Genomic DNA, 14,189 nt, shown 5'->3' on the forward strand with positions numbered 1-14,189 from the left:
ATCTATTCGCTGCATCCACAGCACCGGAGCATTCTGAATGAAGGGTAAAAGCAAGCTTTTTATGTCAGGCGACCACAACTAAACCTCCAGGCACATCCCTCCGTGGGCGGATGGCTACAGCATGTTAAGAGCAAACAGGACACACCTTACAAGTTCTGTCTCTGAAATGTTCAAATGCAGTTCAGCCTCTCTCTGCGGTGAATTCACTCAAAAAAGATATTTGACATCACGTCTTTCCAGTTTTAGCTATCTGGTGGTCACAACAGTCTGTGTGTTGTGTGATCGGTTATATTTATTTTAGGTGGGCTGCTGCTCCCTACTGACAGAGAGCTTAACTGCACAGAACTGCTGATACTGAATTCATCCACAGCCAAAGATGTACAGTAGAAGGCAGCACAGTAAAGTCACACAAACCCATTGTAGCTTATGCAGTGCATTAATTGTAAATGTTCTTTTTTAGATATTGTGTATTTATTTATCATTGTATTTTATTGTTCTACAGACCCCCATGAGCTGTGTCCTTAATAAAGTTATTGTAATCAACAAGAAAAATATATTTAAACTATAAATTAGTCATATTTTTTAAATTATATTTTTATTATAAGAATAAACATTTAATGGAGCAGTACAGCAAATTCATGATTTAGGATGATCATAAGTATTAAAACCACAAAAGCTGATCTCATGAAGGATATTAATAATAATTGGAATGACATGAGTCAGAGAGAGAGCAGCAGCAGTGCAGGTTTTGGAAGGTTTGGTTTGATTCAACAGTAAACATCAGTCCAGGTCTGACACTCTCAGTCCAGAGTAAATCATCTCCCTCTCTGTGCTCCTCTGTCTCCTGCCCTTGCGTTGCCTTTTTTTGAAGTCCAGCGCCACGTACTGCAAAGCACCAGATTCCTCATTCTGTTGGAAATAAGAAGACTAAATAATTATCATGGGATGCAAAACTTATTTCAGAGAAATGACATGTGTCAACAGGCATGTCTGGATGATTTTACTAGCCAACCTGACTGCCAGCAGTGTATTCTGGGGCACTTGGCTGGGGGTGCGGCCCTAGAAAAAAAAATCAGATTTTACAGCAATTACCCTCTAGTCATCTGCCATTAAAGGGTTCAGTGTTGGTTCACTATGTCTTTGATGGAAATTAGGTTCAATAAATTGAGTTCACAGTGGAAAGACATGGTGATGTTAAATGAGAAAAATTACATTTTTAATGTTACCACCACAATCTACATGCCATTCACCTCCATTGTATTGGAATAGAAATTGGGTAAACTAGCCTTTTGTCTCTAATAAATATTGGCCATGTATACCTCCAGAATGAATGTGTTTTCTCCTGGCCATATTGCAGAGGATACAGGTTAGGATGATGTTCAAGATGACAGACACAAGCAGAACTGCAACCAGACCATGCACCAAGACAGGCAAAGTGTCATGCTGTTTCCCTGTGAAAATATAAAAGCATAGACTAGAAAAAAAATAGGAAGAAATATGAATGACACACCTGTCCTAATGATACAGGCATATTTTTTCACCCTTAAAGTGTATCAGTCTAGACTGATATCAACAATGCATATTCTAAATAGGTTAACAACATAAGGATAAAATTGAAAAGAATATTTGTTGCTCACCTCCAACATCCAGTCTTGTTCCTTTCCCAAACAGTATCTCTCCGCATGAAGCCAAAGCACAGTAGTACGTCCCAGCGTCCGACAGGCTCACGTTCCTTTTCGATAAACTGTACACACAGCTCTGTGCAGGAGACTCCGACTCAAAGCTCTTCACACACTGAGTGCTGCTGTGTGTGTGGATGTACATGATTCCCAAGTGGGAGTCTCCTGAGTCCTTTTTGTACCAGTAAACGCTGTGTTCTCTGTCACTGGTTCCAGTGTACACTGTGCAGTTCAGAGTCACAGAGCCTCCTGCCTGCACAGAGTCGGAAATCGGCTGCTGGAGAAAAGACAAGTGACGGGACTCTAAAAAATAGAGAAATTTTATTTTAGACAGGGTCACGAAAGAAAAAAGAGACAAAATCTGATGGAAAAAATGTGATGAAAAAATATACCTTTGAACACCAAAAGTATTCCATCGTGAAACTCAGTGACAGTAATACTGGTCTGTCCACAGAAGTACATAGCAGAATCCATGTGCTGGACATTAGAAATGTTCAGATGGTAGAACCTTTCTCCAGTGTGAACTGAAAATCGTTTGTTGTTTTTAAACTGGTTGTGGAAGTTGTTGGAGTCAGGTAAATGTTTGTAGAAAGAGGATATTATTTCAGGTTGCTCCCCTGCAACCTGCTTATACCAACACAGATATTTGGCACCGGAGTCATAGGAACATGGCAAAGTCACATTGTCTCCGAGGTTAGCATAGAGCAGAGCACCATCTGAAACACAGATGAAGATAAATTAAAGACCACTGACGGTACAGAAAAGCTTTTCTCAGACCTATAATTCATTTTCAATATGAAAAAGATTGTACGCAGTGACTTACAGGCTCTAGAGAGAGGAACCAAGAGCACATAGAACTTGAACATCCTTCACTCTCCGGTGTTCCAGTGCAATGGCATATTCAGCAAAGGGTTTGAAGACAACACCTACACTTTCAACCGCAAAAGGTCTGCACGTAAAACAGGTGGTGCAGATTTGTGGGTGTCAGTGCTTGTACAAAAGGATATGAGAAGCTTTGATTTGACCTCTTATATTGACATTTAGTAGGTTTCTTTCTCATTGTATTTAGATAGAACATTTCCATAGAATCTAAACAATAAACTTCTTGATGCTCAAAACTTGTTACTATATTTCTTTGTACTCGATCCAAAAGAACTGCTTGTTTTTCGCACAGTGCTGTAATTTTCCACTGACTCTAGGTGACCTAAAACAATCTTTCTAGGACATCTTTGGCTGTTTTTGATTGAACTTTTTGTGGTTTAGATGCGCTTTATCAGATGTATGAGGCTTGCCAGGCTTGCTTGAGATGGCCTGTGATTCTGTATCTCTATTGTGCATTTAAATGATGCTTCTCATGACTTATCTCCCCTTATTTGAACATTACATTGATTGGCCTGAGGAGGGCGCCAACAACTGCATCATCTTTTCTGGAAGAGATGTTTATTGTTGCCTTGTGGCCAGCAGTCAGCCCCACAGGGTGATTAGAGTGATTCACAGGCAAGGCAAGTTTACTTGTATAGCACCTTTCAACAACAAGGCAATTCAATAATGCTTTGTGCAAGACATAAAAAGGGCATTAAGAAAACACAAGGCAGTATAAAAAGACACATATAAATAGAATTTTGTAAGAGAAAAATTAAATGCAAAATAAAAATGAGCCAAAATTGAATAAAATAGAACTGCTGTAAGAATAGAAATTATACTGCAGTAATGGTGCAGCGCAAGATGTGAATGTATAGTCCCAAATTTTATTTAAGAAAGGAAGTGGCAAACAAAACTTTTAAGCCTTGATTTAAAAGAACTGAGAGGTGGAGCAGACCTCATGTTTTCTGGGAGGTTGTTCGGGATTTGTGGTACATTAAAAACTGAATGCTGCTTCTCCATGTTTAGTTTAGACTTTGAGAACCTTTGAGAAAGGAAACCTGTCCCGGATGATGTGAGAGATCTGGATGGTTCATATTATAGCAGTATAGAGAAATGTATGTTGGCCCTGAACCATTCAGTGTTTTTTAAACCAAGCCAGTGCAAAGATGTGAGAACTGGATGTGATGTGATCCACCTTCTTGGTTGTAGTGAGGACTCTAGCCACAGCATTCTGAATCAGCTGCAGCTGTCTGATCAATTACCATTACATCATCATCTTCCAAAAGATAAAAGCAATGACAAGTTTTTTTCTAAATCTGGCTGAGACATAAGTTTTTTAATTATTGATATATTTTTCAAGGTAATGGAAGGTCAATTCTGTAATTGTCTTAATGTGTGTGTATATATATATATATATATGCACACACACACACACACACACACACACACACACACACACATATATATATATATATATATATATATATATATATATATCTCAATCTTTAAGAAAATGCTAAAGACCCAGCTCTTTTGTGAACACTTCCACACTGATGAACTGAAAAAAAAGTATTAGCCTCTATGTACTCTTCTATGCACTGTCCGTTGCCCTATTGGACCTGAACTTGGCTTCATGAATCTGTGTACCTTCGTCTCAATTGATTTCCTATTCTGAGACAAAAGTCAGAAAATATAAAACAGGGCTTTTTTAAAAGATGGTTTTGTCACTCAGTTCGGAAAAAAATGGATATCAAAGCATTTGCTGACATGAAATAGAATTTATAGAAAAAGGCCCAAAATTCTGTTTTTTCATTTTCCAGTTTAATATTTCTTGATAAGGAACCCTCTTTCTAGGTTAATATTGACCCTAACCCTTCAACATTATTAACAACAGCTACCACATGGACAGTTCAGTTATATGTATATGTGTCCAGTCTATAAATAAGCAAGAATGGCCTGCACAGAAGAAGTGCAAGACAACAGTGGTCTGCCTACAATATGCAGGGTAATCTCCCAACTGTTTCATCAAATTTAACAGCCTACCCGCGCCCATGTAATTTCTCAAACTCTAAACTTTTCCACCTTCAACATAAATTGGCTGCAAAATGATGGCATATCCTCTGTTAATATATCACATCCACTAACCTGTCAACAGTAGCCTAATCCTGTGGCCAAATGAATAATCAAAGCTATACGGCACTTAGGCCTACAACAGCACATATCAAGGACTCTACCCACTTATTATAAAAGTTGATGGCGGCATGTTGTTGAGTTTTCTTCCACTGTTGCACTAATAGAGGTTTGGAATAGGTCTGGCAATGCACAGTCTGTTATTGATTATTTGGTTGAAAATATGCCTACTGATAAAAGTCTATATATTAACAGAACATAGGCTATGGTTTTGGAAATATTAACTGAATATAATAAATGTCCTCACATGGCCAGAGATCCCATCAACAACCAACAGTTGCCCTGTGATCATAGTTAATTTAGTCTCATCAGACATATCTGCCAAAATGGAAATGTTCACCCACTAAAAATATCAATCCCTGACCATAGAATAATTGGCTATAATGTATCGTAGTTTTTTCTTCACTGTTATGTTTGGATGGAAAGAAAGGGGTGTAGAAGCTCAGTATAAACTTTATTTAAAACAAAACCCAAACCCTATTACAGGATACTGTCTGTATCCGTCCACCAGGTAGCAGTAATGTACCATAACACAAGTCAGATAACACTAACACTCCCTCCCTGTGTGCTGTACTGTACTACACAGTCAAATAACTGTCTTCAGGAAGATGTTTGTTTAACTTAACACTCTTATATTTCCTTTCCATTCCTTTTTGTTAGATTAACAGTCTTTTATAATAGTCCTTTGTGCTATTACCTTGTTTCAACTTATAAAAAAAATCTCTCATTTTCAACAGAGAAATACTTTCTTTAGATTTTTTTCCCTAAACTAACCTTCAGTGCCTTTTGATGTGCTGTAAGAACATTAAACATCGTCTGCTTTTGCTTCGTGGCCTCTCCATCCATTTCTGTGGCACAAGGTGCACACACAGGCAACGCGGTGTGAGGTCGATGTCTGCCTGTGCATCATCTACTTGCTAACTTGCATCTGGTCTTGAATTAACTACCGGAGGAGAGTGGATCCATTTTCTGATATGCATATTTTCTGTTGCATATTTAGATAAATAGCTTACAACTACATGGAAGGAGTCAGAGTTGTTGTTGCATAACCTGTCTTACCTATACTCTTATTTTTGGGTTGTTTTATCAAACCAGTGATGTAAAGAAGATATTTTTTAGAGACAAAATAATTATGTTTGATTAATAAACATGGGGATTGCACCCCTTGGTGCCAACACAGATATACTTGCCCTGACCTGCTGCTAAAATCATAGAAAAAAATACCGACAATGAATGCTTCCGGTTCACCTTTTGATACCAAGGATCATTTAAAATTGCCCCAATTTTGCATTTTATAGCAATGGAAACTGGATTTTTTGTGTTTGACTCACTATATGAAAATCTGTAATAAGGCAACAATACAAAATTCTATTTTCAGGACAAATTTAAAAGGAAAACAGATTTCCATTTCCAAACTATTTCCATTTTTAAAATATTGTTACATTACATTGTTTCATTTTCAGATTTTCATTAGGAAATCAACTGAAACGAAGGTACATGGATATTCATGGCACTTATTCGTGTTGTTCTCTCCTGAATAGATCCTCTCTGCTTGTGTATTAATTCTATGTGTATGTGGCTTTGGATGAAAGCATCTGCCAAATTAAATTGTAACATTGTATTTGTAATACCTAAGCAGCAACCTCTGGGACTATAAAATGAAGCCAATGCGGAAGCCAAAGCCTTGGCTGGCTTGTCAGTCCCAGTACAAGATCCAGTACATAACATAATTTCCATAAGTTATGAAAGTTACATGTTTCACTCACCAATTGTTGTCCCTGCTCAGCCTGTAGTTTAGTGTAGTCCATTACAGTAGGGTCGGTAGTCTGGCCTCATCCATGCACGAACACAAATAGCTCATAATGAGCCTCAGTTGTCTGAAACTTCGTCTTACGAGTTTCATTCACCACAAACATAAAAAGACACAAATGGCTCATATTTTGGATAAAGTTTTCAGCGAAGTTGATCATTAACTTTGAATCACTGCTTCTGCAGTCCTCACTTCCCGCGGAGTCACCAAGCAGAAATACGGACAGCGCCACTCTGCCATTGCAACCCACACTGTGGTCGGAGGGGGTATTACATCTGTAGTGATAAGAACTACCATAGAGAATGAAATGAAAAAGTTAAGAGAGTTCTGCTATTCCTGCTGCGCTCGCAGATCGGGTCGCGCGCTATGTCCCCAGCGGGGCCCCTAGTGAGCGTGGGCCTCTGCCCCTGTGGTGGCTCCGCTTATAGCAACAACTAAGGTATTTCAATCATCAATCTTCAATTAATGATGTTCATGTCTTCTTCATACATAAGTCTGTAAGACCAATCACAATAGTGCATACGCATTCTGTTAAATAACAAGTGGTGTAATCATGATTAACTAAGAATGAATTTTTAATGACTTCATCATTTTTGTGGCCCCTCAAATAAAGTGGTGACCTTACATAAATTAATTCAAGCTTTTTCATGTATGATTACCATAAAGTGTGACTGATATTTTGTAATTTTGCATGGTCTTAGCCAGTGGGAGGATGTAGATGTTGAACAGAAGAGGCCCTAGAATGGACCCTTAGGGAACTCCACATCAGTTTTGTTCAGTCAGATTTGTAATTAGCAATCAGCTCAAAGTAGACCCTTCTTCTTTCTTCTTCTTCTTCTTCTTCCTTCAAAGAAAAATAAGATATATATATATATATATATATATATATATATATATATATATATATATATATATATATATATATATATATATATATATATATATATACATACAGATCCTGTCAGAAATCCTCATATGTGTCAGGAATCACATATGTGTTACATACATTATGGCCAAAGTTGGCAACATTGACCATTTTTGGCTACAATTTTGACTACAATTTAACATATTATATCATTCTAGTTTTTTGGGATGTTCACAAATTTGGATCAATGTGTTGATTCTTTGTATCCGTGTCATATCCACATGTGCTAAAGAAGGTGATTCCAAATCAATATAGTTATGGGAAAATGGTATGTTGGGTGATTTTGGCATGTGACAAAAGTCTTAACTGATTATCTGTAGATGCAGCAACCTCTATAATGATGAACACTACACTTCTAGTAAAGATGCAGTCATCAGCCTATGCCTTTTGAGTCATAATGCTTAGCCAGCAATTGTGAAACCGAGAAACTGATTTCAGTATGAACAAAGGGTTTTTTTTTTTCGTTTTTTTTCAGTCTGATGAAGAGCAGGTGTGCTCGAAACATCACCTTGGTGCAATAAATTCTAGTGGATATTGGAGCCCTGCTGTGTGCGAGCTGTTTATTTGTTTTATCACTTTTTTTTGCCATGTCACAAATAGAATGTAAAGACACATAACACACCCATCCATGCTCTCTCTCTCTCTCACATACACACACAAATACATGCAGCAGTGAGATAAAAAGCAGAAGTCCTTGTCACATCATCATTTGCTTAATCACCATATGAAGAAATTATAAGTATCTTTATGTATTTAAACAATAACAATGATGTATTTATTGTTTTGACATAATTTGTGTTATGTCAACACAAAAACAGAGAGAGGTTGGGTTTTCATAAAGAGGAACTGTCAGAGAAAGTTTTAGAATCTATCAGCTCCCCAGTGGACCAGCAGGAGGCAGTGTAAACCCAGAACACAACATAATCAAACATGTAGGTTATATTTGCTCTGCCATGACACATCCCAGGCATTTACATCCTCAGACTAGGAAAAAAAGACATGAACCCACATTTCTTGGTATTTTTATCAACAGTGATGTTTGGCACTGATGTAAGAGACTGATTGGAGTATGTCATGTTTCATGATGTGACAGCCTCCCTTGTTCTTGTGTTTAGTAACTTCTGCTTTGAGTCTTGAGTATGAAGCCCATGTGTTGACGCAATGTGTTTTCTCTACTAAATAACACAGAGCAATGAAACACCATCATCTATTTCTTGTACTGAAAGATACAAAGCAAGAGGTTTACCAGTTTGCAGAGTTATATCAGAAGACTGTAATGTATCGACAACAGTCTGCACATTACTAAAAGAGATAAAATGATTCAGTCTAAGTCACAAACTGTGGTTACAAGGATTTAAGACTATAGAGCAGATCATAGGTAGTTCACACAGTTTATTTCTAGGTTGTTCCTTTTTTCATTTTCGAGAGATCATCATCTACAGATAAAGGTCAATAGGTCAAATAAAATTTAGAGCATGACAAGTAAAACTTTATTTATCCCCTTGATGAAATTGTTATTATGGCCAGTGTCCACCAATGTGCTTTATGTGCATAAAAAGGACTTCAACCAATTATGCAATTTCCTTTCATTCCAAAACACAATCAAACCTCAGTGTTTTTTTCTGTTCTGTTTTTCTGTCTGCCAGTTCACCAGCGCAAGAAAGAAGTGAAACAGAAAACATGCAAACATGTTTCCATGATCTTGGTCCTATTCTGTTTGCTACTTCTAGTCCTTCTAGTCTACTTCTAGTTGCTTCAGTAGCTTCTTATCTGGCATTCTGTTTTTTGCTGAGATAACTCAAATGTTGTCTTTTCCTGATCTGAAATGTCTGAATAAACAAGAAATGTCTCTACCTGTTTAGTCATCAGATACGCATACATTTGGATTATTTCACAGATTGAAGTTGCGTGTAAATACCCTTCAACCATTCTCTGATAGTACTGATAATTTCTATCACATAATCAACTGACAAAATTAATTGTGTCTCCATTCTTTATGACGATCCTCAACTGGCACCGGCCGCAGCGCCTCTCTTTTGGCTGCGGCTGTAAAGTCGCTCCAGTGGTCGCTTTCTCCTACACACATATTCGGCTTCATAACACTGCAGTAGCGCCATATCTCTGATTCCAACATCATATCATGAAACTAGTTTTCCTCCAAATACACTGATATTTTTTGTCTGCTTTTCCCTATCGCTATAGTGAGAAAACAACAAGACAGATAGATTGTTGTGCTCCCTGAGTTCAGAGAACCCCCACACAGTCCTTGAAAGCACCAATACAATGAGGAAATACAAATGAGGAAAAATAGTTTGCAGTCCAAGGCAGATTTCCGCAGTCTTTTGCACCTGAAGAGTGATATTTTAATACAGGGAAGTTTAATGTTATTCATTTATAGGTATCTTCCCACATTAGAAATATAGGAATCAACTTGAAAATTAGTGAAGTCATCCTTTAAGTTGGTAGCTCAATAATACAGACCCCTATTGCATAATTGGGCTGCCAACTTATTAGGCAAGGCCAGACCACATTCTGACTTATTTCAAAACAATGCTGTTTACTTACTCTTTGCCTTTTATGGTCCCAAATGACAAGTAATGTAGTGGAGACCAATTAAATGGTTAGGAACAAATATTAATATATTGTCAAATTACAGTATATTCAGTTCAGTATGCTTTGTTTTATTAGTAACCTTTGATGTTCATACTTGAGTCATAGAAGTAGTTTCAGTAGTGGTTTGGTCAAAGGATACCGTTCTGATGCCAAAAAAATCAACAATTTAACCATAATAGAACATTTAAAAAACAGAGTTCTTAAGAGAAACTAATATGGCTATAACAAATCAACTAAGCCAAATTCAAACAGTAAAAGGAAAGATTGTGAAATAGTAACCCGCAAGATTCTCATGAACTGAAGAGTGTGAACTACTGGAATCATATACATAAAGCTCTATAAATTGCAAACCTCATTTCCTGAGAGTCTCTTTACAGAAACCAGAAACCTAACAGACTGTATTCATATCAAACAACTCTCTTAAAGGTCCTCTCAAACACATTGGTGTAACACTTGGTTGTACTTCATCTTATGAGAAGTCTTTAGGTTGAGGTTTTTGACTTCCTATTATTGACTTCTACACTCAAGCTCATGCTGTGTGTTGTGTCATACGTTACTATAACATGACAGAGACCTCATTAGACCTGCACAAGACAGAGGAACAGGTGAGTGATTTTTTGCATGGGGATGGTCTGCATGTTTGCATAAAGGGGTTAGTGCAAGGGGCTAAAACAAAGGCCGTCTATGTCAGAGTCATTATCTTGCAATGAGACAGATATATCCACTGAGGTCATTTCTTCACTCATAATTTTAAAAAATCATATGAATATGCACTGAAAGAGGTTAAATGTTGTGACTTGATTATGTGGCTTTAAGGACAGTTTTAAGACAACAAAGCCAGACTTGTTGAATTTATTTTTTATGTATTTGTCTCCTTGGTTTTATTTGGTGTTTTTTTTGCTGAGTTTGCATCAGCAGCACAGTAGTAACCACAAATGGCTGACCGATCAGTCTAGCTAATTTCCTTTTTCACACATGGCTGAAAACAAGAGATAGACTAAATCTTCACTCTGATCTTCATTTAACAAAATAAGCCAAAGTTAATGTATTATGCTTACTGCATACCTTCCCTATTGTAATTCAGCAATTATGTGAGCTTTTGAGTTGACTACTACAGTTTATGTGAAACTCTAGCATGTAGAGATATTTTAATACTGTGCATATTTAGTTACATGTTCAAATTGGACAGGCTTATAGTTATACAAATGCGCCCGAAACGAATTGCAGAGGATGTGGGTAGTGTCACAGATAAGACTGATAAGACTTTCAGTGCCAGCACAAAGGTTGCAAACAAAATGGCAAATGAGAGTCTTATAAATTGACATTATATTTTCCAAAGTTTGTTGAGTCGGATAAAATGTCAGTTTTATTATATAAAATAAAACTGGTGGTCGGTAAAATGTGTGATTGTTATACAGCGTCATTTTATTAAGGTATATTAGGGTAAAATCATGATAAGAAATACATTTTGGGTTGCCAGGTTGCAAAAAAATCATTTTGGCTCGGGAGTTTTCACAGCCTGACAACCCAAACATTTTCCTAATGAAATACATCAATAAATGGTTTATTCACTACAGCTTATAAACAGTTTTATAGTCTTAATTTTAATAGGGAAAACAAAAGGTGCAAACAAACACTCACAGATCATTTCAATGCAGAGGCTGGTTTAGCTGAGAAACAGTACACCCATGTTCCTCTCACTTCTACCAACTTTCTTATTTTAGCTTTCAGCAATGGTGTTTCTGTGTCAGCATTATAACCACAAACACATTTTCATTTCATGAACAACTTAAAACAGTTTTTGCAATGAATTGAAACCATATGAATTGTTATTAAGACTGTATGAACTATACTAAAGAGCTTTCAAGAGCTTTTAAATTAAATAGCCATTACAGGTTTATTGAAAGAGAAATTATCAGTAAGGTCCAAAAGCTAAAATGTCCCTTATAATCTCCATAAATACACATCATAACAATGGACATTTTTAGAAACAATCCTCTTTCTATATTCTTAAGTTTTTTCTTGCTCTTTCAAAACAGATTCTGACACTTGAAATTGTAAATTGCCTGTTAAGTTTGACATGCTCTAATCTCTGTTGTAGATCTCAGCAGTGTGAAGCAAAAGGCTAAATTAAAGGACATCAGCTCAATAGGACCTTTTCCCTGCAAGATGGCCTCCGTTAATACTGACTACTGTCCTCTCATCCAGAAGATGATAAATATCAGCGCTTCTCCATCAAACCAAACAACCAAAACAAGTTCCTTGAGTGTTTTTACCATTTCCCTGCATGGCTTGTTCTCTACCATTGGCATCCTGGAAAACCTCCTCATCCTCGGAGTAGTGGGCTTTCATGTCCGCCGCTCTGTCATCAGCATTTGGATCCTTAACCTCGCAGCCTCTGACCTGCTGGCCACTGCTTCACTGCCCTTCTTCACCCTCTACATGGCCAGTGGTAACACCTGGACATTGGGCACAACCTTCTGCCGCATCCATTCCTCCATTTTCTTTCTCAACATGTTTGTCAGCGGCTTCCTGCTGGCAGCCATTTCTATGGATCGCTGCCTTGTTGTGTTGAGACCCGTCTGGGCCCAGAACTACAGGAACATCCAACTAATAGGGAAGATATGTTGTGGGATTTGGGCCTTGGCTGTGCTCTGCACTATCCCCTTCTACATATTCCGTGACACCATTCCCCTACGCAATAACAAAGTCCTCTGTTACTACAACTATGCTCTACTCCTCCCTAGTGAGCCCTTTGACCTGAAATCTTTATGTAAGCAGCGTGGGAAGAGCTTGGCCTTCATGAAGCTCTTTCTAGCCTTCCTGATTCCTCTTCTAATCATCATCCTCAGCTATGCTGCCGTGAATACCAGCTTGGCACGCAGAGGCTGCCGGCGCTCTTTTCGTTTTGTCCGGCTCGTAGTGGCCGTGGTGGTGAGCTTTGTAGTCTGCTGGGCTCCGTACCACTTCTTCAGTGTTATGGAGGTGGTGGCCCCCAGTCGGCATCCTGCACAGACATTTGCAAGCAAAGTCCTCCCAATTTCAGCCACTATTGGCTTCCTTAACAGTGTCCTAAACCCCTTTCTATATGTGTTCAGCTGCCCTGACCTGTGCAATAGGATAAGACATTCTTTAGGCGCGGTGATGGAGAGTGTTCTGGCTGAGGATCTGGCAGAGCTGGCCCGGCGCCGCAGCACCATTCGCACCTCTGTCAGCACAACTGGGGCTGTGTTTAGGCAGAGAAATTCCATTCAAAGCACGAGCCTGAAAACAGAGGAGCAAGAGCAGGGGGAAGATCTGGATAACCCTGCTCAGAACTTAACGTAAACATACCATGAATTCACTAACAGTGAACGAAATTTTGTTAACTTCAACTGTAAAGAGAACCACCCTTTATTTGAAACAGTCCTGTACAAGAGACGGGGCCTTTTCTTTTATCTTATCATATTTTAGCCAGATACCACTGTTTTCTGATCTGCTCATGTTTGAATTTGCAACTGATGCTGTTTGGTATTAAACTCAAAACTTCGACGGAGTCATTGATATTCACCACTCTGCTCCTCTTCTCTAACAGAAATACAGTTTTCATTCATCTCCTGTTGCCTCCTAATTCCCTTTGCTTCCTTTTTCCATCTTTAGAGTGATAAACCACTGTCAATGACATTTCTTGCACAGCCACCCAGCACCTCAATAGGCATTATCCATATTCCTGGCATACTTTTACTTTGAAACATGAGCAAGGAGTCTTAAGTTTCACTGACAGAACCTTAGCAAAGAATTGACTTGACATTGTTGTACTAATGGAATTAGTGGTGTGGAAATAATTTTATTTAAAATTTTTCATATAAGCACAAGTTATTCCAGCCTTCCTCAATATTTTTTAACCAGCCTTTATAAGTTACTGGCCTTTATTTGTTTGTGCTGGCCATGCCCCCAGCCATTATGACTATTATTTCAATACTGACTTTTATTACAGAACTAATGGTACTTAAAGTGTCTCATCCATCCATCCAACCAATTGTTATATTCTCCAGAGCATTCAATGGGTTAGTCAGCATTATTGTACAGTATGCACTGAATACTCAAACTAGGGATGTTCTTATAGCTC

General features: G+C 38.0%; 2 protein-coding genes across 3 annotated transcripts in view; one reads left to right on the plus strand and one right to left on the minus strand.

Annotated features, from left to right (window-relative positions):
• The window catches only part of LOC121889184 (prostaglandin D2 receptor 2-like), a 40,015-nt gene extending 26,594 nt beyond the window's left edge, over positions 1-13,421 (plus strand). The window contains exons 1-2 of one of the 2 annotated variants that reach the window (XM_042400947.1): positions 6,894-6,982; positions 12,183-13,421. In XM_042400947.1, the coding sequence (XP_042256881.1) occupies positions 12,251-13,408 (1,158 nt within the window). In that variant the 5' untranslated portion in view covers positions 6,894-6,982; positions 12,183-12,250 and the 3' untranslated portion in view covers positions 13,409-13,421. Of the gene's footprint in view, positions 1-6,893; positions 6,983-12,182 lie in introns of those variants that run through there. The other variant, XM_042400946.1, reaches the window with a different exon arrangement.
• On the minus strand, positions 624-6,703 carry LOC121889186. Its single transcript, XM_042400949.1, has 7 exons — positions 6,500-6,703; positions 2,503-2,628; positions 2,072-2,395; positions 1,638-1,982; positions 1,320-1,451; positions 1,013-1,059; positions 624-909 (listed from the first exon to the last, which is right to left on the minus strand). The coding sequence occupies exons 2-7, from the start codon at positions 2,543-2,545 to the stop codon at positions 781-783; spliced, it is 1,020 nt and encodes a 339-aa protein (XP_042256883.1). The 5' UTR covers positions 2,546-2,628; positions 6,500-6,703; the 3' UTR covers positions 624-780.
• Positions 13,422-14,189: the final 768 nt, after the last annotated feature.

Source organism: Thunnus maccoyii, chromosome 22 (genome assembly GCF_910596095.1).
Source record: "Thunnus maccoyii chromosome 22, fThuMac1.1, whole genome shotgun sequence".
NCBI classification, from domain to species: domain Eukaryota; kingdom Metazoa; phylum Chordata; class Actinopteri; order Scombriformes; family Scombridae; genus Thunnus; species Thunnus maccoyii.